This window comes from Hoplias malabaricus, chromosome 5 (assembly GCF_029633855.1).
Source record: "Hoplias malabaricus isolate fHopMal1 chromosome 5, fHopMal1.hap1, whole genome shotgun sequence".
Lineage (NCBI taxonomy): Eukaryota > Metazoa > Chordata > Actinopteri > Characiformes > Erythrinidae > Hoplias > Hoplias malabaricus.
This window is the reverse complement of record NC_089804.1, coordinates 53,542,622-53,570,043: the sequence shown is the minus strand read 5'-3', so window position 1 is coordinate 53,570,043 and position 27,422 is coordinate 53,542,622. Positions and strand designations below refer to the sequence as shown.

General features: G+C 39.9%; 2 protein-coding genes across 6 annotated transcripts; one reads left to right on the top strand and one right to left on the bottom strand.

Moving 5' to 3' along the window:
• Window positions 1–536: 536 nt before the first annotated feature.
• On the top strand, window positions 537–21,650 carry slc2a12 (solute carrier family 2 member 12). Of its 3 annotated transcripts, XR_010802693.1 has the most exons (7): window positions 537–644; window positions 1,770–1,904; window positions 7,450–8,844; window positions 14,096–14,218; window positions 16,625–16,757; window positions 17,930–18,328; window positions 21,521–21,650. XR_010802693.1 is itself a non-coding variant. In XM_066672400.1 (6 exons), exons 2-6 carry the CDS (start codon window positions 1,793–1,795, stop codon window positions 18,021–18,023), a joined length of 1,827 nt encoding a protein of 608 aa, XP_066528497.1. In that variant the 5' UTR covers window positions 537–644; window positions 1,770–1,792; the 3' UTR covers window positions 18,024–18,552. The 3 variants fall into 3 exon arrangements, 2 of the variants coding, with proteins under 2 accessions (XP_066528497.1, XP_066528496.1); XM_066672400.1 differs by lacking the exon at window positions 21,521–21,650 and having other exon boundaries at window positions 17,960–18,552; XM_066672399.1 differs by lacking the exon at window positions 21,521–21,650 and having other exon boundaries at window positions 17,930–18,552.
• tbpl1 (TBP-like 1) lies at window positions 18,811–26,646 on the bottom strand. 3 transcript variants are annotated; one of them, XM_066672403.1, is made up of 8 exons: window positions 26,426–26,646; window positions 24,629–24,805; window positions 24,319–24,524; window positions 22,443–22,525; window positions 21,751–21,814; window positions 21,538–21,641; window positions 20,249–20,343; window positions 18,811–19,416 (listed from the first exon to the last, which is right to left on the bottom strand). In XM_066672403.1, the coding sequence occupies exons 3-8, from the start codon at window positions 24,460–24,462 to the stop codon at window positions 19,337–19,339; spliced, it is 570 nt and encodes a 189-aa protein (XP_066528500.1). In that variant the 5' UTR covers window positions 24,463–24,524; window positions 24,629–24,805; window positions 26,426–26,646; the 3' UTR covers window positions 18,811–19,336. The 3 variants fall into 3 exon arrangements, with proteins under 3 accessions (XP_066528500.1, XP_066528499.1, XP_066528498.1); XM_066672402.1 differs by having other exon boundaries at window positions 24,629–24,724; XM_066672401.1 differs by lacking the exon at window positions 24,629–24,805.
• Window positions 26,647–27,422: the final 776 nt, after the last annotated feature.

The following is a 27,422-nucleotide window of genomic DNA, read 5'->3' as shown; positions in this document are numbered from 1 at the left end:
TCCGTCAAGGACATATTTTAAACGTCAATGGACGTCCAAAATCCATCTTAATAAGTTAGTTAAGTGGTGACCAATCGATAACGTCAGTGGACGTCCAAAATGCGTTTTATACAAGTAATTTATTTCGGGACCAATTAATAACGTCAACGGACGTCCAAAATACGTCTAATAGTCGTCTTTTCAATGTCTGTGTTTGGACGTCTTTTCAACTTTCATTTTCAACCTTAAGAGAACGTTGATTAGACGGCAGTCAGTACGTTATTTCAACGTTGAATCAACGGCTAAATGTTTACTGGGAGAGGAGGGAGGTGTTCTAAATCTTATTCCGTGTGTAGTGGTAACTTAAAATAATCAGGAAAATCAGCATGTCATTGGAGCAGCAGGGTCCTTGAGCACGTGACTGCGAGGCCGGCTGTCTGGTCAAACTTGTGCTCCCCTGTTTTTTTTTGTTTTGTTTTTTTATCCTCTTTCAGCCGGAGTGGGCGGGGCTTAAAGAGCTCCAGCGCTCCAAAACAAGGCACGAAGCAGCAGGAAAGCAGAAGTGTGAGGAGACTGGGACAGAGAGGACCGAAAGGGAGAGGAAACACCCCACAATGACCTCGTAACTCCGGGGAAATAGTCCCAGGGACGCTCTCGGCTCACAGGTAAGAGCGTGGTGCTGCTGCCAGTGTCGAATTTAACATGGATTTAGTGGAGACTTCCATAATAATGGGTGGGCTTTACTGCTTGGACACACACACTGAGCTGATTCAGACTCTGTCTTCACTGAGAGAACTGGCCTGGGTTTGGCACAGCTCTCTGCCTGCTGCCTTTTGACTCTCAGAAGCTCAGTAAAAGTGACCTTGAGAACAGGTTTGTTGTTGTATGCACTCTCACTCCCCACTGCCTTTTAGTAAACATGCTCCTGAGACCTGTTGGCTAACTGTATGCTGGGGACAGTTATTTTGGCCCCAGGGTTTTAGAATGAGTAAGAGACATTTGAGCTGAGGTGTGGTGTTGTAATGGATAGATAAATCTCATATAGCTGAATGCAAACGTTGGACACTCCTGGAGAAGTGCCATGTTGTGTTGGTTAATGGCTCTCTTTAAGGGAGCTCAGCAGAAGACCTAGCCCAATATATCTTTCAACTTCTACTTTTTACATAATAGAAAAACATCAGACATGGCAGAAAATGAGCCGTAACAGGCCACAGGTTTTGTTTTTATAAGCTCAATGACTATAAATGAGCAATAAAATATGCAGAGGTGTGTTCTCTCTCGCTCACTGGTGGGAATGCACTTATGTGTTTTCACTTAGAAAATGAACAAGACGTCCTTTGACCTGGGTCGTCTTCAGATGTGTTGTTCCTCTCACCACCACGGTGAAGAATTCTGACTTGTTTTGTTTCAGTAAAACGCACGTCTAAAAAAACGTTTCTTTAAAGAACAGATTCCTTAGGGTTGCCCTTAGCGATGGTGAAAGGAACCAGACGTCTGAAATATTTAATGCTTCTTTAAGCTAAAGCTCAGAGAGGTTTTACATGAACCCTTAATGAATACGTTGCCAAAGGTCTCAGAACTTACAACGAACGTTAGGATTAAATATGTCTATCTCAAACAACTCTTATGGGCCCCCTTTATTTTTCAAGCTGAACTTGCAAGAACTGCATGTCAACGATGTGAAAAACATTGTTAATAATTAATAAAAAGCAGGAGTGACATCAAATCTGTAGTGACTTTCTGACTACTCTGGTTTTTCTGGTTCTCTCTCTCTCCCTCTCTCTCTGCAGCTGCACTGACCTGGAGGGAGACAATGGACACTCCAGCTGAGAGCCACAGAATGACCTCTGACCTTCAGGACAAGTCCTCGCTACAGGACCAATATGTGCACAAACAACCTGAGAAAACTACACCTGTTCACTCAGGTAGATTCCTTCACACACTCCTCACACTGTCCTAACACACTTCTCACACTGTCGTAACACACTCCTCACACACTTGTCTACAAGCCCAATATGGCGAAAATGTTGTAACAGTGTTAATAACACAGCTGTATAAATATAAGAATATTACAAGATCAATATTGCAGAAATGCTTTGGAAAACAGGAGAATATTACAGAAAGACTTATTACCCCTCTCTAGTTTTTTTAAAGGAATAACAAGATATTATTTTCAACACGACAATACTCACAGATCCAATAAGAGACACTTAAAACCAGAACAGAAATGTAAATCTTATAGAGCATGTTATTTACTATTTGGTTTAAAATCGTACAGTACAGCCTTCCTCTGCCGTGGGGCTTCAGCACACTGGGTGCTTTCTGGCTTCGACATTGCAGACAAAAGTTATGTAAAAATGATAGTAACAAAACCCATTATGAATATGCAGCAACAACATCTTTGAGATTAAAGTTGGAAAATTTTGAGAATAAAGTCAGAATATTTAGAGGAATAGTCACAAATTCTGACCTTATCTCTCAGCATCTAAAATTTCTCAATGAGAGATGTAGTCAGTACAGTGGAACCTCTACTAACGAACGCCTATACTAACGAACTTTCCAAGATACAAACCAGGCATTCGAATATTTTTTTTGCCTCCACCAACGAACCACGACTCTAGAAACGAACCCGAGCCTCCGCCGAGCCGGCAGCTGGAAATGGCCACTGACCCCAATAGACGAGTCTCCCAGCGCGCCCAGACTTGAGTGAGCTTTTAAGATTAGCAAATTGTAGCTTTAGCAATTTAGCATTAGTGTAAATAGCAGTCATCGAAATTCGTGCTAAGTTAAGCCGTATCTACGCTTCGTCTCCCCACATTCACCGCCTACTCTCCGTTATTCCCCCCACCCCCCACCTCCCGTCATACAGCCAGTGCCTGTGTTACTCCTCCAGCCAGTCGTCACGTCTTCAAGGTAGCGATATGTAACCACTTAAAACTTTATTTCTTTTTTATTACTGTTTCCACTGTATTTCTCTTTTATTTTTAGTAACGCTACATGTATATTTTTACTAATTTGAGAGTTCAGTGCAAACAGGGTGACTTTCGAGGTGGGGGCTGGAACGCATTAATTGCTTTTCCATTATTTTAAATGGGGAAAATTGACTCGAGAAACGAACTTTTCCACTTACGAACCAGGTCACGGAACGGATCAAGTTCGTAAGTAGAGGTTCCACTGTAAACTAATACAGTGTTAAACTCATTAGTGTTAATAATACACTGCTGGGTTTGACTCAAACATCTTGGGAAATGGGAAATTCTAACACATCAACTGTTAGACGAGTGGAAAACTATTGACTCCTCTGTAAAAAGAGAAACGCCCCCATACTAAAGTTACTTTTTTCCCCTTTATCCTCAGTACTTTTTAAAATATTTATTAATTATTTTCCTTTGAATCCCTTGTCTGTTCATTATTATTTAATACAAGCCCTTCTTGGGCTTCTTTACTTTCCCTGCATATTACTTTCTACTGTTGTAATTCTTTTTTCGTGTAAACAAAGTAAACAAAAAGTTACTTCATCTATTCTTTCTAATTTAATTTTTCTAATTAACTGAAATCTTTATTTCTGGCAGATAATTTAGCCATTTTGGTCTTGGCCCATTGTAGAAGCCTTTTGATGATGGTTTATGTAGATTACACATCCACCTCCTCCAACACCCTCCACAGATTTTTTCTAGAAGCTAGTTTTACAATCCTGCCCCACAACTGTTCAGAGAATACGCCGAGAGGTGAGAAATGATCTGGAAAGGCGAGTTTTCAAGTGTTTCTTTTGAGCGGCTGCTGAAAAGGCAATCCATCACAAACCTGTCTTGATTTTTAAAACTGGTCTTAAATTGATGGTAAATGCAGATCCCCGACGGTGTCGAGGAAGCAAGCCTTCCCAATTAATAAAGTCACTCCCTCTGTTTGAAGAAATAGTCTCTGTCCCTATGTTTGTCCCTACCAGCTTCTGTTCTTTTGAGAAGGCTTTACAGTGTATATATAGTTGTGTGGATTTGATTGCACCTAGCCATGTGAATATTAGTAAGGTCAAGTCCTAATTAATGACTACTTCTGGATCCCAACCGGAACTCCAATTTATCCCAAATGGACTCCGGAGAATACACTTCTACTGCTCCACTGCACGGGTCGTGGTGACCTTAGGCTCATGTTAAACTAAGCATCCCATTCTTCTGAAAAGGTCTTTTGATACAGTGAATATTCAAGCTGTGTGTGTAATTGAACACCTGCAGTCTAAACCTGGATGTGTGTCATTTCATAACCATAAAGCGCACATCTCTTATCACAGTGTCAAGGCTTTTTCTCGCGGGACAGTAAAGATAACCAGGAAGTCTTATTGCTATTTTAGGGCTGTTAAAGATAAGCGGACGTGGCAGTCTGATATATTTTTCAGATATTTCTTATCATGCGTTAAGAAAATGCTCAGAGCAAATCACTGTGTTTTTGTTCACTGTAAACAATCGTATAAAAAATGTCATAGTTGGGTGAAATATTTGAAAATATTTGCAAATATTTTACAGGCATCCTAAAGTAGGACTTTCAGACTACACCTGACCTCACTACTGTTGATGTGGCTAAATGTAATCAGGTGTTCCAACATCTACTGTGGGCTAAAGCTGTGGATCTTGATCTTGATCCTTTCTCATGACCCCCCCCCCCTCCCGTCTATCACACCCCACTGGTTTGGGAGCATACTCTTATATCTAATCTCGCTCAAGCTTTTGCTAAACCATAGAACAGGAAGCAGAAACTAAGACGCATAATTTTGAAGAGTTATTTTTAACAAGAAATGCAAAGAAAAATAAATAATTTAATTAATTAATACAGTCCTGTATGTGTCAGACATTCAGATTTTTCATGGGCCACAGTCACGTCACAGCAGCCAATATGTGTGGAAATGGAAAAGGACACACACACACACACAGACACTTGGTCACAATGTCTCTTTTAAGATGGCTGCAGTAACACAGACGTGGTGGTGGTGTTGTGTTAGTGTGTGTTGCCCTGGTATGAGTGGATCAGACACAGCATTGCTGCTTAAGTTTTAAAACACTCTCTGTACACTCTGTTACACACGCCTACCTCATTGGTCCACCTTGTAGATGTAAAGTCAGAGACAGTAGCTCATCTCTCGCTGCACAGTGTGTGTTGGTCGTCCTCTAGTCCTTCGCCTAGAGGCTGGAGGATTCTCAGTCCAGCAGTGACACTGAGAGGTTTAAACGTCAGCAGCTCTGCTGTGTCTGATCCACTCATACAAACACAACACAGATGAGTAGAAACCATCCATCCATCCATCCATTATCTGTAACCGCTTATCCAATTTTAGGGTCGCGGGGGGTCCAGAGCCTACCTGGAATCATCGGGCGCAAGGCGGGAATACACCCTGGAGGGGACGCCAGTCCTTCACAGGGCAACACAGACACACACACATTCACTCACACACTCACACCTACGGACACTTTCGAGTCGCCAATCCACCTGCAACGTGTGTTTTTGGACTGTGGGAGGAAACCGGAGCACCCGGAGGAAACCCACGCGGACACGGGGAGAACACACCACACTCCTCACAGACAGTACCCCGGAGTGGGAATCGAACCCACAACCTCCAGGCCCCTGGAGCTGTGTGACTGCGACACTAACTGCTGCACCACCGTGCCGCCCTGAGTAGAAACCATGAGGTCATTTTAATGTTATGGCTGATTGGTGTATACTACATCAACACAGTTAATGCCAAAGCTGAGTGAAGTGTTAAAGTTATTAAACAGCCTATTAGGAGCCTATTTTTTGTCTGTAGTGCAAATGTATCCACATGAATGATTGACTCCTGACCTGCTCTTATGAAACCAATAGATCTCTGACCTGTGCCATCAGATCTCACTGCTCTTAATGAAAACATACTTTGCTTGAGTTCAGAGAGAACATGGCAAAAATATTGACATCAGAGATTATTGCCAATGTCTCGTGTAAGGTTTATAACCTTGATTATAGTCAGCTAAACAGAACTATGGTGTTAGGTTATGGGTGAGTGTATTGTTTTCAGACACACCTTAAGCACACACATATATGGTACTGTGCAAAAATCAGAGACCACCCTTTGTTTAGTTTCAACACTTCAACAGCCGTTGTGTAAAAGTCATTGGTTTTTACTGTGGAATATCAAACATGTTAAAAAAATAACTGGGATTTAAACATTAAAAAAGGCTATGGAGACATAACAACAATGCAAGACCTGACAGACCATCAGATAAACAACATGTAAAATCTTTTACTTTTGAGAGACGGGAAAATCAGGCTCCACAAGAATGTGTGAATTAAAACAGATGATTTTCTCTTATGGACTAGAGATTTGAGATTTGAGACATTTATTTTTAGTAAACATACTTAAATTAATATTATATTTAGAAGGGATTCATATTTTCAAACCTACAGAACCTGTCATGTGACCAGTCTTTTGAAGACTGTCTGAAAACCTCTGTCAGCCTGGAAATTTCTGTCATTTTGAGACAAACCTAAAATTGGACAAAAGACCCAAGCCTTGTGTTTGTACTGTTAAAGCTACAAGCCAATCACACACAACACACACACACACACACACACATTCCAGGTGATTGGATGAAGTTTGTGTACACACCCATTAGTTCATAGTTAATAATTACTACATAATTATTTTATTATATTCATGTATCCACCAGCAGATTTATTTTACAGGCATCATATGGAATTTGGTCATGTTTCAAGGGAAGAGTTCAGCTATTTATATTGTTTTCCACCTTCTCCAGATGTAGTTGTTTATCCAAGACTAATCTTGCTAACAAACACTCGGTGTCAATAGTCCACAACCTCTGTCCTCCCGCTCAGACCACATCCAGGTGTTAGGTAAAGGTGACATTCATGAAATGAATCAAAAAACACCTTTTATAAAATTCTGAGGATGTTTCCTCACCATTTGCTAGCTCTATAATGTGTTTATGTGCTTGAAACTGGTCTGATGTGTTTATGATACCCTGGTGTCAGTAAATGGTTAAAAAAATCTCTCTCTGCTCAAGGCAGAGAAAAGGCACCTGGAATTTAAACAATGGAGAGAGCCCTAAACGTTGAAAAACACAAACCAAGATGAGGGCATTGACTTAGTTTTGCTCTTTCAGATTACTTTTGGTGAAATATCTCCAAATTCAGGAAATGGCTAACTGCATGAAAGTAAACACATACCCAAAGTACTACAAAACTAAACAACTCGAGTTACAAATAAGCTTCTGTGGTAATTCAGAGAGTAAATAAAAAGTTACTATAAAAGTTATAAAAAGTAAATATCATTTACTTCTCAAACATACGGTTCCACTTCAAATGATGCTGAGCTTCTGAATGTGAACAAACCAGAGAGAACAGCATTTCCCCACAATCATAGACATTGCAGTATATAATTATATGTAATCTCTCTCTCTCTCTCTCTCTCTCTCTCTCTCTCTCTAGGTCATGGTGCTGTGCTGGTGGTCTGTGCTGTGTCTACAGCGTCTCTCAGTGGTCTGATGCTGGGCTATGAGCTGGGTTTGATCTCTGGAGCTTTGCTACAGCTCAGGGACTTACTGACACTCTCATGTCCCCAGCAGGAGCAAGCCGTGGGGGCTCTGATGCTTGGAGCTTTCCTTCTCTCTGTGGTTGGGGGCTCCATCGTGGACCATTATGGACGCTGTTTCTCCATCATCCTCACAGCAGCACTGTGCGCATGTGGGACACTGCTGAGTGTGTGTGTGCCCTCCTTCTGGGCGCTGCTGGTAGGCCGGACGTTTGTGGGCATGGCCGTGGCGCTCTCGGGCACAGCCTCGTGTCTGTACATTGCAGAGGTGGCTCCTGCACCCTGGAGGGGGAGGTGTGTGTGTGTTTATGAGCTGATGGTGGTCCTGGGGGTCCTGTTGGGGTTTGGGTTGAGCTGGGCGTTTGCTAGTATAGAAGGTGGCTGGAGGTTCACCCTGAGTGCTGTGCTTCTACCTGCATTCCTTCAGGTGTGTGTAATGCCCCTGCTTCCCAGGAGCCCTCGTTTTCTGATCGCTCAGAGGAGGGAGAAGGAGGCTTGGGCCACGCTGATGCGCTTACGAGGGGGTACCAATGCAGATGCTGTGGAGGAGGAACTGAGGACCATAAGGGTTGCCTTGGAGGCTGAGAGTCAGCAGGGTTTTCTGGACCTATTTCGCTCTCGGGACAACATGCGCAGGAGGCTGTTCGTGGGTTTGGCTCTGGTGTTCCTCCAGCAGGTGACTGGACAGCCCAACCTGCTCGCCTATGCCTCCACAGTCCTGCGTAGTGTGGGTTTCCATAGCAACGAGGCAGCTACACTTGCCTCCACTGGGCTGGGATTGGTTAAAGTCGGTGGGACCATTCCTGCAATCTTGTTGGTTGACCGAGTCGGGCCCAAAGCCTTTCTCTGCTTGGGGGCTGTTGTGATGACGCTGTCGACAGCAGCCTTAGGGGCTGTTACCCTGCACAGTCGAACCCACGTGTCCAGCCTGTGCCAAAGCCCTGCGCTACTCAACCACACCCCACTAGGGAGTGGGTATGAAAGTGACTTTCACACACACCTGCCTCAGGGCTTGCATCATCATGCCCACCTTCAGTCCAAACTGAATAACACGCACAACCAAATAAACCCTGCCCTTTTACATCTGTATAACAGCACTCAGGGGGCCCCTGTTTTAAACTCCACTGAGGACCCTAATGTACCAGTGAGGAACTCTGAGACACCAGCAGATGAGGGAACTGAAGTTGCACTAGAATCCATGTCAGGGAGTGAGGTGTCTCCTTCACTGAAGTGGATCTCTCTGGTCAGTCTGCTAGTCTATGTGGCCGGATTCTCCTTCAGCCTGGGACCAAGTAAGAATCACTGCAGTATCATTTACACAATGTGAGGGCACTCATAAGACATTATTAAATATAATAACTTGTGTCAGTGGGGTTGTTTCATAAACATAAGGCTGCCAATGCACTTCATTTAATGCCTAATTAAATGAATGCCTAGTCCATTTAGGCAATTTCTATGAAAGTCTTAGATAGGAAAGCTTGTTCATCCCTAATGTAATTGCCCTTACAAAAAAGAAGTTTATCCTAGAATAAAGATACAATATACAGAAGTATACAGAAAGATCTATGTATATTTACTGTATACTTCTACTTAATATAAAATATGGTGTTAATAATGTTCTATTAAGTAATATACTTAATATATTCATTCATTATCTGTAACCCTTATCCAGTTCAGGGTCATGGCGGGTTAGGGTTAGAGCCTACCTGGAATCATTGGGCGCAAGGCGGGAATACACCCTGGAGGGGGCGCCAGTCCTTCACAGGGCAACACAGACACACACATTCACTCACACCTACGGATAATTTTGAGTCGCCAATCCACCTACCAACGTGTGTTTTTGGACTGTGGGAGGAAACCGGAGCACCCGGAGGAAACCCACGCGGACAGGGGGAGAACACACCACACTCCTCACAGACAGTCACCCGGAGCGGGAATCGAACCCACAACCTCCAGGCCCCTGGAGCTGTGTGACTGCGACACTACCTATAGTTTTCTCAGATGTAAAATTAAATATTCTTGCCTCATGCATAAAGCTTAAGTATATTTGGTTTGCAATTTGGGGTGGAATAGCTGAGAATATATAGTACATGAGTGGAACAGAACACAGTGTTTACTGACAATATTCTCCATGGTTTGAGCAACAAGATTTCATGTCTAAATCATAAATAAACTAGAAGACCATACCTGATAAAAGGTCATTTTACTTTGCTTCATCGTAATTTATACTCATTTTATAATCACTAATGACCCCCCCATCCACTGGTGGCGCTGTTTCACTGCATTGACTCTCTGTTATTTACCCAAAAAGAGCTATTAAAACAGCAGAGTTAAGGCTGTTAAGGCTGGGCAGTATCCACATATTTCATGCCATCATAACTGTCCAGAACGGCTGTTTTAGCACCTGTTCCTTTAAATAAGAATGAGCCACAGCTCAGTTCAACACGAGAGCCCAGGAGTGAGGAGCAGAATTTCTGTTTTTTAGTGGTTTTCTTTTTCATTCTAGTTTTCTCCATATTTCATTTGTACTCATATTTCTCAGCGCTCGTTGTGTTTCTTTGTTCAACTCTCTGAAAAACTAGTTTGTGATTCATATTGAGAATCCTGAACGTATTGTGAAGTAATGTGTTGTTTGGTATATTGCTTTCTCCTACAAAACCTGATCAGAGACATTCCTCCTTTTTTTCTTTTTAGATGAATAGAGGCATGTACCAACAAAACAGTCAATTAATCAAAACATGCCAAAAAAAGCCCGTCTATAACCACATCATATAAAAGATTCACCAGTGTGGTTTTAGCGTATTGTAAACAGTGTCACGGCAGCACTGTGCAGCAATGTAATCAAACTGTTTTTTATTGGGTGTACAAATGAATTTTAAGTCTTTTTTCATCTAAAATATAATTTCTACTCAAAATTCAAACATTCTCCTGCTCTTTTGTCGTTTTATGGTAAATGTTGTGTAGTATTAAGTATAAACATTGTCATTTTATTCAGCAAAAAAAAAAAAAAGCAAAGAATTTATTGGTCACTGCATTCATTATGAGTTCCACCAGGAAAAAGTGCTGCAAAAGCATATGCTTGTCGTTGTTCTTGGGGATAATATTGTACCCAAAATTATGTGAGAGTTTTGCTTTAGAAGATTTAAAGGCTCTTAGTGATCGTGAACGTAGCATATTGCTTCATTTTTATGGTTTTTATTTTTTTAAATAAGAAGATAAATGTCATTTTTAATAGTACACAACAGTTACCATAAAAGGGGAAAAAGGGTGGCAGAATGTTTGAATTTTAAGTTAAAATTACACGTTACACAATAATGATTTAAAGGCTAAGCACCACTTAATGTACCTCCATGAATATTTCACATTATTTTAGTTACTGACATATATAGGTATGAATTAAAATGAAAAAAGCAGCTTAATTTGCTTTAAAACTGACAATTTTATTAAATTGACGGAAAAACCCGAGCTCGCTACGGAAATTCTTGAACGCAACCGTGACGTCACTGGTGGACAACAGCTGAACAACGCCGCGGTAAAACACCGTTATGACTGACTGTTATGACAGTATCTAGCTAAATAACCAACATTATTCACGACAATAGCCTAGCAATAAGCTAAACTCAAATGTAGAGGTACCGTTATTCTTGTAAATGTGATCGAAGTCGAACTCGAATTCATCCGACACTATAAACCTCCGTAATGCAGCTACGTAGCCGAGTATAATCTGAGACACAGAGTTTAGCGAGTCAAGCTAACGTTAACTAACACCAACTAAAACAGGCGAAGTGAGTGTCCTTACCCTGTTTACCTCCATGTTACAGAGGCTCTTCAACACCTTTCGTTGATGTCCTTACATGCCCATATTGTTGGAAATGCGACCAACGGTCTTTTAAACTTTATTCCTTGAATTAGTAAGAAATAACATGTTTTCTGACTATCAATAAACACAAGTTAGGAACTCAAATTCCACGGTATTTATTTGTTTGACACTTTCATATCGCTGGTGCTTAGCCTTTAACATTTATTTGTAAACCTAATACATATCATCAAGCCATTTAATTAAAACACCAGCCAGTATTTTACTGTAACTGCTCTCATGATTAATCCAGAAAATACACAGTGAAGGAAGCAACCCTAGACTAGTATTGTGTTCAAGAACAATGAACAAAGATGATAATAAAAGAGTAAATTTCTCAGAAAAAAACAAACAAACATGAGCTGTGAATCTTGAGACAAGGAACTGAGAAACTAAATGAAGTTTCCTGAAAGAACTAAGCCATTCTGAAGTAGTCACAAGTAGCTATGGCTCCTTGCTGGTCAGTGGGTTTAACTACTTCAGTGCAGAGACACAGCGTGTTGGTCCTGATCTAATTTTTATGGATTGCTCTTAATGTTCCACTTAATTTTCCCATTTCTTACACAAAGCCTTTCTACAGCAGGGTCAAATCAGCCATGACATGTCAACCAGCCTGTTTCTGCTGAGCAGCGGGAAACACCCTGGAAACAAATTATCTTGTGCTTTAAAATTTGAATATGTCATATGAGCTGATAGCTGATTACAGAGCAGTGTTATGAGGTGTCATACGATTTTACAGTAACAAGAATGAATATTATGGACAAAAGTCTGGTGCCATCTTCTCCAAAAAGGACTTACGATGAGACATGACAGACTTGGCGTCGTGCCCAGCTCAGTAAACGCACTACTATATATCAACAATAGTCCTTGGGCAATACTCTAAACATTACCTTTATCTTCCTTTGTAACATGATCCAACTTGGAAGCCATTTTGTATAATTGCAGTGTAATGTAAATACACAAAATGTGCTGGCATTAATATGAATGTATTATTTATGTATTTTGGATAATGTGAACACATGAATTTATCAAAACGTCAAAAGAAAACTCTTAATAAATGAATCTCAAAGGTCTGCCCTTGTTCAAGCCACATAGTGCAACATAAATTATTGTTAAATATTGGATTAAGGTCTCTATCCAGTTAAGGATAGATTAACTCTATGTAGCTAAATTAAGGCTTGTAGGGTATGACAACAGTGAATACTAGACTTCGGCGAAAATGTAAATTCTCACAAATAATTATTATTGTCTGTAAAAGTATCATTGTAAGCTATTTCAATAATACAAGCTAAAACAATAATTAAAATTGGGTGTTAGTCATGAAGTATCACTTTAGTGCATTACAGAGCCTTACGCTACAGCTTGAATGTGGCCTATGTCCCAGACCACACACTTCCTTAGTTCACATACTATATTAATGAATTTTCTTCTAATGATGGTGCACTATTTTCTTCTATTGTATTCAATGTTGTACTCGTCTGTTGGGATGCAGCCAATGTGTTTGGGTATTATTAAGATTGCCTGAGCCCAAAAGACTTTGTTAATGAAAACACAATGTTGCTGTTTTCTTGGCTGACAATTTAAAATCAAGTACATGAATTTGAAGGTTCCCTGCACACCTACCTGAACGCCTACGTGTTCAGCTTGTTAGCGTGTGAGCTTAAACCAGCTCACTGTGGCTGTCATCGGCTTGCTTGGCTAGTGACTACATTCAAATACAGCAGTATTTGTTTTAGCATATCCCAACATTAATTACAAAAGACATAGCTACATGTTTGAATTGGCAATAAATTATAATAAAAAATATTATATATAATATTTTTTATTATTATTTTTTTTATATAAAAATATAATAAATTTTTTTCTGCGTGACAGGTAGTGTTGCTGTCACACAGCTCCAGGGTCCTGCCTGTGAGGAGTTTGGTGTGTTCCGTGTGAGTTTCCTCTGGGTGCTCCTGTTTCCTCCCACAGTCCTAAAACACATGTTGTTAGGTGGATTGGCCATGAAAAAAAAAATCATGTCTATAGGTGTGGTGTGAGTGTGTGGTGCCCTGTGAAGGACTGGCGCCCCCTTCAGGGTGTATCCCTGCCTGGCGCCTCAGTGATTCCGGGTGGGCTCCGGACCCACTGCAACCCTGAACTGGATAAACGGTCGCAGACTGAATGTATGAATGAACGATTGTTGAGATATTGAAAAAAGAAATAAAACAATACAATAAAAAATATATATCAGGGAAAGTACAAAAATACCCAAAGGGTTTGTACTAGGCACGTTCCCAGTTTAATTTGACGTATATTATATACACATTGTGTTTAGTTAAGGAGAAGGAAAACAGAAAACTCCTGCAATAAAAAGAGAGGTGATTGGGGTTTTGTTTATTAGAATATCATTAAAGAAAGAGATAGTTGTGACAGGAAGTGGACTTTTGGCTTTTTAAGTCATTTAAACTGTTACAGTTTCTCAGGTCCAGTGGCAGACAGTTCCATAAACAGGGTCCTTTGTGTGAAATTGTTAACTGGTTTAATAAAGGCCAAGTTTATGAAATTATAAAGCGACTCCAGTACTCCTGACCAATGTCAAGCGCAATATAAAATCACTTATTGTGACTCAGCACATGGTACATGAAATTCAAACACCATATTAGTAGTTATTACATCCTCACTTTGAGTCTGTGTGTATTTTGCAGTGGTCTACGTGGTTCTGAGTGAGATTTTTCCCACTGGGATCCGAGGGAAAGCTGTGTCTGTGGTTTCTGCCTTTAACTGGGCCATGAATCTGCTCATATCCATGACCTTCCTCACAATAACAGGTAAAACACATTCACAAGATTACACATTGTACGGAGTCAAAGTGCATTGCTATGTGGATAAAGGCTGATTGTTGTGTTTAACACTTATCTTATTTATACTCATCTTTTACTCATAGTCATATAGTGGTTGGTGCAGTACAGCCGTTCTTCAAGCGCAGAAAAGGCTTTAATACTTGCTGAGGCAGGAAAACCCTGTAGCAATAAGAGTCCTAGGGCAAGACTCCCAACATATCCTTCAACCTGGCAACCTTGGCAAACACCCTTAGTGTGCATTTATATTAAAATCATATATAAAAATGATTTATAAGTCATTGTGGATAAAAGTGTCTGACAAATACTCTAAATCTACAGTGTGTAGGTAGGTGCTCACCCAGGGTGTTTTCTTGAAATCAGTGCTATCAAAAGGATAATGGTTTCCCCTGCAACAGTAATAGCCTCTAAACTTGTGAAAGGATTTACATTAAATTTCACAGAGAACTTGATGGCATTCAACCACATAAACATTAGTGAGGTGAGGTGAAAATTAGCTCTGGATCCACAGCAGAATGCTGGGGGACATTGTCTCATTCCACTGTCAGTTTAATTGGTTCATCGATTCATTGTCTTATTATAACAGAACATAGAATTTGAAAATATTCATTACATAATGTAAACAGCCAACTAATGGGCAGTAGATTGAGAAAGTGAATTGTAGTAATATATTATGGTTATTAATAGGACAGGCCTAATATTTCTCCAGCATATGACCTTCAGTCCTGTGTTCTAACTGATAAACACTGAAATCAAAGAGATGGGGTTAATGAGGTCTTTAGATAAGATAGAAGTTATTTTCCTCCTCACAGAATTAAACAAACCTGATTCTGTTATGTTATTATGATTAAAAAGAGGTGTAAAGATTGCAACATCTTACAACAAAACATAGTTGTTCTTAGCCTATACTTTTTCTGTGGATATTTATATTTTTACAGCTTTGTTTCTTTACGTAGCTACATATCATAACCTTGTAAATATCATAATCAATGAATACTAGGGTGAGTGAGTGTGTTGCCCTGTGAAGGACTGGCGCCCCCTCCAGGGTGTATTCCTGCCTTGCGCCCAATGATTCCAGGTAGGATCTGGACCCACCGCGACCCTGAACTGGATAAGGGTTACAGATAATGAATGAATGAATGAATGAATGAATGAATGAATGAGTGAATGAATGAATGAATGAGTGAATACTAGGGGCGGCACGGTGGCAGCAGGTATTGTCGCAGTCACACAGCTCCAGGGACCTGGAGGTTGTGGGTTTGAGACCCACTCCGGGTGACTGTCTGTGAGGAGTGTGGTGTGTTCTCCCTGTGTCTGCGTGGGTTTCCTCCGGGTGACTGTCTGTGAGGAGTGTGGTGTGTTCTCCCTGTGTCTGCGTGGGTTTCCTCCGGGTGCTCCGGTTTCCTCCCACAGTCCAAAAACATGTTGGTAGGTGGATTGGAGACTCAAAAGTGTCCATAGGTGTGTGTGTGTGTGTGTCTGTGTTGCCCTGTGAAGGACTGGTGCCCCCTCCAGGGTGTATTCCCACCTTGTGCCCAGTGATTCCAGGTAGGCTCTGGACCCACCGCAACCCTGAACTGGATAAGGGTTACAGACAATAAATGAATGAATAATAGATCCTGCTGTTCAAGGGGTAAATTCAATGACAAGCCTTTCTTTAGACATTTGGGAGCAATTATTAACTCAATATTGGGTCAGTTTTTCCAGAATTTTAGAAATAAAGGATGACAAAAAAATTATATCAACCATTGCCCGTGACCATGTGATGAGTATTTATTATCTTTAAGATGTTTGGGAATGTTTTTGCAGATTTTACTGGAGTAGAGATTCCCAATGGAATGTTATACAACACCTCCGCATTATGTTTTTATTTTTTTTAATAAGAGTTAAGGCTGACTGAAAGGTTAATGGCTTTCCAAGTAATATTAATATACTGCTTAATGATAATGAAACAGGCTGATGATAAGTCTAAGTAAATACAGGAACTGTGAGTATAGTGTTCAGACGTGCCTTGGGTTAACATCCAGTGAAAAGTGAACACTGGGAAAGGCTGAATACATTTACATCAGTTGTAATCCTGGTTTAATATATCACTCATTCAGGATGTGTTTAGAGCTTTCTTCATCATGTCAGCTGAGTAAATCTACAGACTTCAGCAAAGTAGGGCCAGTGTGGAAAAACATAGGATATGAAGCAGCAGGAGGTGTGCACTGCATGGCTAGAAGTTGGTGGACACCTGTTCATTCAATATTTCTTCTGAAAACAAATGCATTTAAAGGCCAGTTGAGACATGTTACAGTGAAATGATTGTTGTGAAATGGTTTATTTATTATATTATAAATGTGTACTGAAGTAAGGACCTCTTTGTGTTTTCAGAGAAGTTTGGTCTACCCAGTGTGATCTTCTCTTACGCTGCTATGAGTTTCGTGCTGCTGATGTTTGTGATGGTATTTGTGCCAGAAACCAAGGGACGATCGCTGGAGCAGATCTCCAAAGAGCTTGCCATGAAGTGAGAACACACACTACACACTGTACCCTCAGCCCCCCCCACACACACACACACCCACACCCACACACCACTCTATGTTCCTGAGTGGTCAAGCACATAGATAAGGCAGGTCAGACTGGTCTGACCTCTTGTTTTGTATCATTTTCTATTTGCAACTCAGAAAAGTTGGGATGCTGAGCAAAATGTAAATTAAAAAACAGAATACAATGATATGCAAATCATTTAAACCATATATTTTGTTTAATTTAACAAAGACAATATTTCAGATGTTGAACCTGGGGAATGTTATAGCAACACACTCCAAAAAAAGCTGAGACAGGGAACAAAAGACTGGTGAAGTTGTGTAATGCTACAAAATATTTAAAAGTAAAATGGCAATAGGTCATTGACCTGAGACTGAGTCTTTGAGAAGTACAGGTGGTGAGGGATTCTCTGCTCTGTCAAAGACTGCGTGGGCAAACTGAAATAATTCAAGGATGATATTTCTCTACTTACAAACTGTAAAGAACTTGGGGATTTCATTATAATATCGCCACATTACATCACCAACTTGTTCATCTGTGACACCGTTAATGCTGAATGATATCTACAGCTTTGGAGCAACATGTCCCCATTCAGACAACTACCTTTTTGGGGAAGGCCTTGTTTATTGTAGTACAACAATACCAATAAACTGAATTCAGTCATTGTTTATTCTTGGTTTACAGTGGGTTAGAATCAGAGTGAATTATGATACATGTAAATGAGTTATGAGCCGTCCTGTTTATGACGTTTTGCCTAAAGTGTTCAGTCTAAAATGTGTTTATTTTGAAAGGAGAGAGGTGCATGGATATCATTGTGGAGTAATAAAAGCACACACACACACACCAAAATCAACTACCACTTAGATTACCCACTACTTTACCATTATCATGCAGCAGTTGTTCATATATATATTTAATTGTGAATAAGGTATAACATTATTTACAATAACAATATTTACCACATATATCAGTGTTTAATTACTGCCCAAAAATAATCAGTAATTATTTACTGATTATGTGTGTTGTGTGTTGCAGATATTGTGAGGCATGGTTCCTATGATCAGTTTAAGGAAATCATTGTAGGTTTTTTATATAATGAAGCATTGCGCATCAAAACCATTTTTGCTTTGTCATCGACTCCTTTTGCAGGAACCACCTTGACAGCTCTCTTTTGTGCAGCACATGGAGAAAAAAGCCCAGAACCGAGCTTCAACACGAGGAAAAATCCCTCTCGGCCATCTGAACATGCACTCAGAAGTCAGACGAATACAGGAGGTTGATGGACGTGCGGCAGATGAACGGATAACCTGATTACGAGAGGACAGGAGGAGTTGGATTGCTCAGACTGCTGCTCTGATCACAGTAACCTATTGCTCGCAGCGAAATGGCTACTGACGTTAAGTATTTGCTGTCTCAGTTGCACCAGCTGTGAAACAACACAGAGATGAGTTTAAATTACAAGTGTTTATTGTCTTAATTTTTTAAGGACCCGATTTAAAAAGGACTACTTTGGAGGGAGAAAGAAGTGTAGTTTGGGTACGTACACAGGTATGAATATATCTGTAAAGGCTTATTAAATAAATGTTGTTGCAATATTGTGTTAAAATTATGTCAGTAGAGTCATATTTCCCCTCGACAAGCATCATGGATGATTCTTTATATTTGCAGTGTTACCGTTTAAAAAAAACATTAACATACCTGAATGTGGCAAGAGCTTATGCCAAGAAACATTGGACATTTTCATTGGTCCATTTTTCTGAAATGTCCTTGTAATGGAAAAAACATATTTTTTAACATGTTTAAATAAAAATACATTTAAATCAAGCTTCGTGGCTCCATGGTGGAGTTGGGTGTTCCTTACCAAAACTGTTTCAAGAAAGAACAACAGGTAAGGCTCATAATTGGCTTAGTGTCTTCCCTAAGCCCTCTGTAAAGTTGGCACTAAGTTGTATGTTATGAAAGCCACACTGGGGATCACTCACATTTGAAAAGAAGGAAGCAGTGAAACAGCAAGATTAGTTTTTCATTCTTTATTATAAAATACAAAATGGGAACATATACATAAACATGAGTACTGCAGACTGTCTCACAAACCACTGTTTAATTGTTCAACAGAAAGCAGTTGGTAAATATTACATCATATCCTGTTTAATATCTCTAGTGTGTTTGCCCTTTAACCTCCATCCTCTGGCCTCATCTAACACCAGGTGTCAGTCCATTAAAACCTGCTCAAGTCTCTGTAGAAGTCCAATAATACACCACCAGCCACTTCTTGTCACTGACGGCTTCAACTCGGTGACCACGCAGTAAAATACTGTTTGATTATAATGCTAAGGATGACCAGGTCCTCTCTACTCAGCTGGACAAAGCGTGCCCACTCTCCTGCCTCCAGAGGTCAGAGCTAAAAGGGCAAGCAGCCCAGGCCTGTTCAGACTCAAACTGACCAGTCGTCTTTCACATACAGTACAACTCCTTAACTCTTAAAAACAAACACATTCGCTCATAAGGTGCTTGGTCGTTTCAGACGGTGCATGTGTTTGTGTGTGTGTATGCATCTTATACCAGTGTTTTCTGACACTCAAGCAGTAGAGGATAGATTTGTTCCACAGCCGAAGCGACACTCTGAACATTTGGTCCTGGAGGGGAGAAGAGAGGGTGGTCAAAACACTTCAAATCAAATGGTGTGAATAAAATGGAGCTGCACAGATATTGAACTAAAATCTGTGCCTTCAGTTGAGTTAATTGAAAACAACAATTATGTATTGTATACTAATATAATATCAAAGTCCAGCCTTGATATATGCAACAAGTTACTCATTTTTCTACATCAGAAAAGCTAGCTTCTATGGGATCTGCAGAAAGAGCTTAAAGAGTGTAGACTGGAGCTCCCTTAAACGGAACAAATCAATGGGCAAGTCTTAAAGTTATGTGGCTAACGCAGTAATCGGTTTATCCTCCATTGGAAAATGCAGTAAGGGCACCATAGAATTTTCCATACGATTTAATTACATTTTTAGGCTACAGAAGCGCTACTAATGGGAAAATAAGCCACTTACAATAATCTGTACATCCAGCATTACTATAGTGATATATGTATTAAAATCCAGGGATTTGACAGGATTAACCTCATTTTAAATCCAATTTATATTCCAGTTTATGCTCTCTCTGGTCCAGCGTACTCAACTCTAAGTGTTAGCTCTGTGGTCGCACCTCCTGCTGGGCTCATTTTAGTTTCCCTATTCCCAAAACAAACAGACCACTAAACAGCTCATTAACAAGCCCTTATTGGGTTGAATTCACTTTTTGGGTTGGTTTAAGTATAGTTAATAAATCACTTTATATTCACTTGGTAAATTATTAACTGGTCATCAATTAAATGAAATTTACTATGAAAGGAAACCGTTAAAAATAAACTACTTAATAAATCAGTCATTATAAATTTTCAGAAAACTGATGCACGGATTTTACCTGTTACTGTGATATTGCCAGTGGAGAACACTTGCACTGTGGCCCTGAGGTGTTTGATTCTGTATGAAGCAGCTGGATGAATCTCAGGCTCATAACTGAAGAAAGAAAAAAAAAAGCCGAACCTTATCAACAGAAAACAGACTTAATAAAAGGTAGCTGAGCTGACAGAGGACACAGGTCACTGATTAAAAATTAATGAGACCGTTTATTACCCTAAACAATAAGGTGACTTCTACGTCTGCATTTATAAGACTCCTCCCACTCAAAGAAGTAGGGGTGGTATTGGAGGATTGAAAATAACTGCCCAAAAGAACAGAGACTGCTTGTCTGTAAGTGGTGTGCTCTGTGGCCTTATTACCAGTAGAGGGAGCTGTTACTCTTTTACAGGGACCTGTAAAGTGCTCTACCAATATATAAAGAGGTGGCTGTGCACAGCCCCGGAAACAAACAGACACACACACACATACACACATATATATATTCACACCTACGAACACTTTTGAGTCTCCAATCCACCTACCAGTCACCCGGAGGAAACCCACGCAGACACAGGGAGAACACACCACACTCCTCACAGGCAGGAATACACCCTGGAGGGGGCGCCAGTCCTTCACAGGGCAACACACACACACACACACACTTTTGAGTCTCCAATCCACCTACCAACATGTTTTTGGACTTTTGGGGGAAACCGGAGCACCCGGAGGAAACCCACACAGACACAGGGAGAACACACCACACTCCTCACAGACAGTCACCCGGAGGAAACCCACACAGACACAGGGAGAACACAACACACTCCTCACAGTCACCCGGAGCGGGAATCAAACCCACAAACTCCATAAAAACAAAACAAAAAGACAAACATGGAAATACAAGGTTGTGTGAGAATGTGTGTGAAATACTATTTCATTCTTGCAGCACTGATGTTGAAAAAAGCTGCCATGTACAGAAACCCTAATCAAAAAAATATATTACTCTGGGCAGAAAGCATATCAACCAATCACAGTTCCAGATGATGGCTGTTTTGAAGAATCAAAGAATCATGTAATTCAACACTACTTAAAAACCTAAATCAATATAATGTGAGACAAAATTAAGAAAGTGACATTTCACTGACACCTGCTTGGCGTTCTGTTAATAACAATAAAAAGCAAGAAAATGTCACCGGTGCAGCTCTGTACAATCTCAAAATAAAATCTGTTCAGATTTCACCGATTTTTTTTGTAAGTCATTTGCATATATGTGGAGTATATTTTTTATGTTTTAAAGGAAAAAGTTGTCAGCACCTGGCAATTGGACGGTTGTTCTTGGTGAACTCAATGAGACGGATCTGAAAAGGCATGGAGCAGACTGCCAGGACGTTTACAACCTTAAAGTCCGAAAACCTAACCTACAGGTGAGAAGAAAAAAAAACAGAGAAACACATGCAGTTTTACACATCAACTAATTCATCACAATATAAACATGCATGAACAAGAGCAACAAAAACAAATGTAAACCTTGAACCCAATCTTCTGGAGGCAACGAGCCAATCTTCTGGCTCCAATTTTAGCTTCGTCCTCACTACAGAAATAAATTAAATTCATATTTACAATATATCTGTGTTCAGCTTTTTAAAATTTAGAAGAATTACATATTTATACACACATACAGGGGTTGGACAATGAAAGTGAAACACCTGGTTTTAGACCACAATAATTTATTAGTGTGGTGTAGGGCCTCCTTTTGCGGCCGATACAGCGTCAGTTCGTCAGAGGGATTTGAAGCCATTCTTCTTGCAGGATAGTGGGCAGGTCTCTACGTGATGCTGGTGTAGGAAAACGTTTCCTGACTCGATCCTCCAAAACACCCCAAAGGGGCTCAATAATATTTAGATCTGGTGACTGTGCAGGCCATGGGAGATGTTCAACTTCACTTTCATGTTCATCAAACCAATCTTTCACCAGTCTTACTGTGTGTATTGGTGCATTGTCGTCCTGATACACGGCACCGCCTTCAGGACACGATGTTTGAACCATTGGATGCACATGGTCTTACTGGTGCAATGTGCAGTTAATGAAGATCGACCACCAGGCTGCTCCAATTTAGCCCTGACACCTCCCACACTACAATGACAGGTGTTTCAGTTTCATTGTCTAACCTCTGTATATATATATATATATATATATATATATATATATTTTTTGAAGACCTTGTTGCTCCAGTGCAAATGATTTTCCCTGATGACCATATGGAGGCAGTGATGCGAGGTTTGCGGAGTTTCATCAGGACTTTCTGCAGGGGGAAAAAAACGACAAGAAAAACATAATGACACATTTATCCTCCCCATGTTTCCATTATCATGCAAATGACAAATTTTTTTTCAGTGTTTTCAATTAGAGACAAAAACATAGTTCAGAAGCAGCATCACAGCAAAAAGCTGGAGTTCTCCCAAAAAGGGACATGTGCACATTCATTTGCAAATCTGGAGCCTACCGACCCACAAACTGTGAAATAACACCCAGTCATTTTTTGTGGGCTTCCTAAATCAGTAAACATGGGATAAATGGAGTCATTCTGCTTTTCTGCTACTTTATATCAGGTGTAGAGACTTCAGAATTTTCCCACCTCCCTTCTGAAACTCTCCAATCACAGCGCTGGGCCCACATTTATGTGAAAACATAAACTAAGACACAGCCAATCAGAGAAAAACATACACAAGTGCCAACAAATAAGGGTACTACTTCAGGGATTCAAAAAAAATCATTCTGACTGAAACTTATAGCAGATTCCTACATGTTTTTAGGTTAAAAAAGAGGCCATGTTTACCCAGCCTCAAGGCCTGCTAAACTAGTTAAATTATATTTCCGAACCATGTCACTTGTATTCCTTTCTCCAAAACAGATATCAAGTTGTAAAATGTGCATATTTTAAGAATCTTTTTCATTTTTGGCAGTAAAACATGCATCTTCTTGTTTTCTACAGGTGTAGTGGCTATGACTCCAAAAGTGGAGAATGAGGAGAAAGAGGTTGGAGCAAAATGCTTTGATGTCTTACTAGAAGCTCCATGCGCCAGTCAATTGACCTCAGTGACAGACCATTCATTCATTCATTCATTATCTGTAACCGCTTATCCAATTCAGGGTCGCGGTGGGTCCAGAGACAGACCAAATAAATAAAAAATAAAAAATCAAGGATCTGGAAGATCAAGCTCCAGAAAACCCTCCTCTCATAACATTTTTTATAAATTAGGATGCCTAAATTCTGGAAATCATTAATGTGATGGATGTTTATATTGATTTTGCACCTATATTTGTGAAACTGCTCATTTCTCCTGCATTTTTCAAAGCTTTAATTCTCTTTTCAGGCAGCAAGTGTTGCAAATGTCAGCTCATTTTAATTCACTGTCATTCTGACACAAAAACAATGAAAATGCTCTAACTGTGAGTTAATAAAAGTCAGAAGCCATAAATATCCTACTGCTCTGCAGTGAAAGCAAGGAAGCATTTTGATACAAAGCGAGTGCATTAAAATACTGTTTCCACAAAAAGATCCTAAAGTTGCAAGAAGCAGGTCCTATATGACATTACATATTACGTTCTTTCAAATTTTCCTCCACTTTGAGGAGTCTCTCACTGGATGTGGTCTAATCATTTGGTAGCGAATATTGCACATGTAATACTATAGGGAAACTATATTTTAACTAAATATCAAGAGGATTGTAATAACTCCAAAGCTCAATAGATACACTTTCCCCTATCCCACTCCAGATCATTCATACTTTCATGTCCTTCAGGATGTGGTTTAAAATGCACTGGAGCTGTGAACCTGATGTCCTCAACATCACGATCCTCAAACACCGGAGCCGTTTTCTACATTTAGTTATTATTAAATGCTTAATAAACCAGAGCCAAATATCTGCGCATTATTTCAGGGAATTCTGGAAAGGAATTGCACAATGTGATAAAGAAGTACTCCATCAAATAATGACTGAAGGGGCCAGGAATAATAGGATGGTAGATAAATCTGATCTGTACAAAATATGGATATGCCACATGTAAATGTTACTAATATTTGCTGTAACTTACTCCAACTTCAGGTTTGTAGATGACGTTATTGCCCTCCAGGCCGATGGTGCGCAGGTTCAGGTGGCACCGGGTTCTGAAGACAGACACCACGTTTGTAATAATAATGTCCAGCGCCACATCATTACTCTGCTCCACAGGTTCCATGGGGCTTCTTTGGACGGAGTAATCTTACACTTTTAAAAACGCATCCTCCTTTCAAACGCACACTGGGAAAACACATAAAAAACATATGGTTATTAATGTATATAATCTCTATTCAGTATGTTACTGATGATCTGTGGCTGCAGGTCGCCCTGTGAGTGTGTCCTACCAAATTTCGGTGGTAATTTGGCGTTGGGAGGCCTCTAATGCCTTTTGGAAGCTGTTGCCATTGCTGTACCCTCTGGAGATGTGTGTTTCCTCGACACTTTCCCAAACAGTACAAAGAAGAATTTCAATGCACTGCACTGGACATTTGCAACCTGGCTAACAATCGGCCACCTCTGCCCTGACAAGATTAATGAAACAGAAACCAATTGTCTAAAGGTTTCAGTTACGTGTGAATAAAAAATAACATCTTAAATTACAATATGCTCATTGTGGCCACTGGAATAACCGTGTGGCTGTGTGGCTCTTTCCTAGAAGAAAGAGTTTGGTTCCTGTTTTCTTTCAGAGAGTCACACAGCAGTTTAAACATCTATGGTGATGAATAATTTTAGTTCCCACACTAAAGACATGGAACATGAACAAGAACAACACAAAATATCCACATCTCTCATTTAGTGCTGACAAAATTTACTTCAACACACTCAAACTTAAAGTGTCATTTTTTAAAATGATCTACCAAATTTGGACACAACTTCCATCAGAGTCTGGTGATATGTTGGCGGTTATATTTAGTGATGTAAACACAGCGTCACTACTGTTGAGTTCAGAAGTTAGAAAACATTTTATTTATGCTGAAATACGTATTAAATATAATACTGCCTCCCTCCCTCTCTCAAATACACGCACACACAAATACACTCCTTGTTCCATGTTTAAGCTTCGGTGTAACATTCTTTTTCTCCATTAAAACATCTGTGTTTGATGCTTAAGCTTTCACTGAAACTTATACTCAGCAAATTAACAGATTCTAATTTTTTTAATAATTATCAAAACTACAGAGATTTTATAATAAATAAAAAATATGGTTTCCTCTAACCACTTTCTCAGTTGTTAGACATTCCGTTGAGTTGATCTTGACACATGTTGAGTCTTTATTTTACCTTTAAATTTCCATTATTAAAAGTTTAATTCTTAAGAAGGATTTTGTGATTAACTGCAGGGGAAAAAAACAATCCCTTAATAGTGGCTTAGACATCTTTGCCTTCATTTAGTACGCTCAGAAGCTGTGTCTTCATCTCCATCTTCTGTTGCCACTCTATTGCTGACTTGCAGCTTGAAAGCTTTGCCCACAACTCATCTGGACTGGTTTCTGAGTTCTGTGAGGTATGAAACCCTGACTGTCTCAATCCACTTGTTTGAGACTGTTTTTGAAGCACTGCTGTTTCAAAGTGGAAACACTCAGCCAAGCCACTGGCTGCTTGTATCACTCAAGTTACACCTAGTTTATAAACAACACCACACACACATGCTAGCAAGATTAGCACCTGGAGGTGTCTTAAAGAAGTAACCAACGATATAAACAAAATCATTAACAGTGGTTTCATGTAAAATCCTCCATTTTGAATTAGAGAAAGGATCAGTGATGTCTACAGTGGTGGAGACAGGACGCAAACAGCTAAAGCATTTTATATGCCCCTTAAAGTTACCTCACAAAAACATTACAGTACATAACGACTGATGTTTGAAGGTGTTTTATGTTGGTCATGTAAAAATTGACTACTTTCTACTCAAATGAAAGAGGATACAGCCGTCAAGAGTGGACCTCAAGGAAATACAAAAATACCCGATATTGGCCCTTTAATATATATTCTTAATAATAAAACCAGGGACATATATCAACCAAATGAAAGCCGTAAACTCCCCTGTATTCTCCAGTTTAAGAGTAAACACAGTCCCTCTCTGTTATACATGACACTACTCAGCAGTAACTAACCTTATAGCAAAAGAAATTTACACTTACTTGTTAGAGGAGACCCATTTAAGCGTTTTAAGACACAGCGAAATATGTAAAGGTTTTTTTAAATGCGGGTTTGTTGCAGAACTGAATTAAAAAAGAGGTAAAACATTAATAAAACTGAACAAAAGATTCGGCGAAGGACCCAGAGCCCGGTTACTGTTGTGAAGCTCGTCATGTCCTGTTATGGAGCGGAGTAGAGTAGAAACCGGAGGCTACAGCGCCCCCAGTGCACTCGGAGGAGCTTTAAACCTAGCACGACGGAGAGCTAGGGAGAATAGAAAGCCTTTATTGTCATTATACACAGCATAGTACAACGAAATTTGAAGCTTCTCCTTAAAAAGTGCCCACAGTGCAATATTTGAATAGAAAAGTTAGAACTAACTAATAAAAATTACCGTGTAAAAACGCTACTGTGCACAGACAAGAACTCAACATTTAAGTACACAATAGACAAATAGGACAGGACATTTATTTTAAAATAAAGGAGTGAATGATTTGCGAGGAGACGACTTAATGAGGCATTATTACACCTTATGGAGTGGTCCGCCCCCCCAGCCTGGGTCCTATGCCTATTCCCATTATTATTGCCTGTTTAAGTGATTCCCATGTATTTCATCATCCACCCTCTTAATAAGTCACTCCCACACCTTATCATGGCATTCACACAATGTTTTAAGAGCTGTGGGCAGGGGGCATGTTGAAGATTCAAAATTTATTATTAAAATAGGGTCTTAATAGGTCACAAAATAGGGTCAGGGACTGACCCCTGAAAATGCCCTTTTTTGGGGACCTAAAAACTGTATTTATGTGGAATTTTGTAAACTTCCTGACATGAGATTTGGCTTTGTTTTCATGATGATGTTTGATTTCTACAGTTGGGTTTCACACAAATTTCTTCTGTTAATAATGTACAGGTCCTTCATGCAAACATTGTTTAGACTGATGCATGTAGTAGGTGTAGTTGGGCCTGTTTTATGTGATGTCCATTTTGCGTATGCAT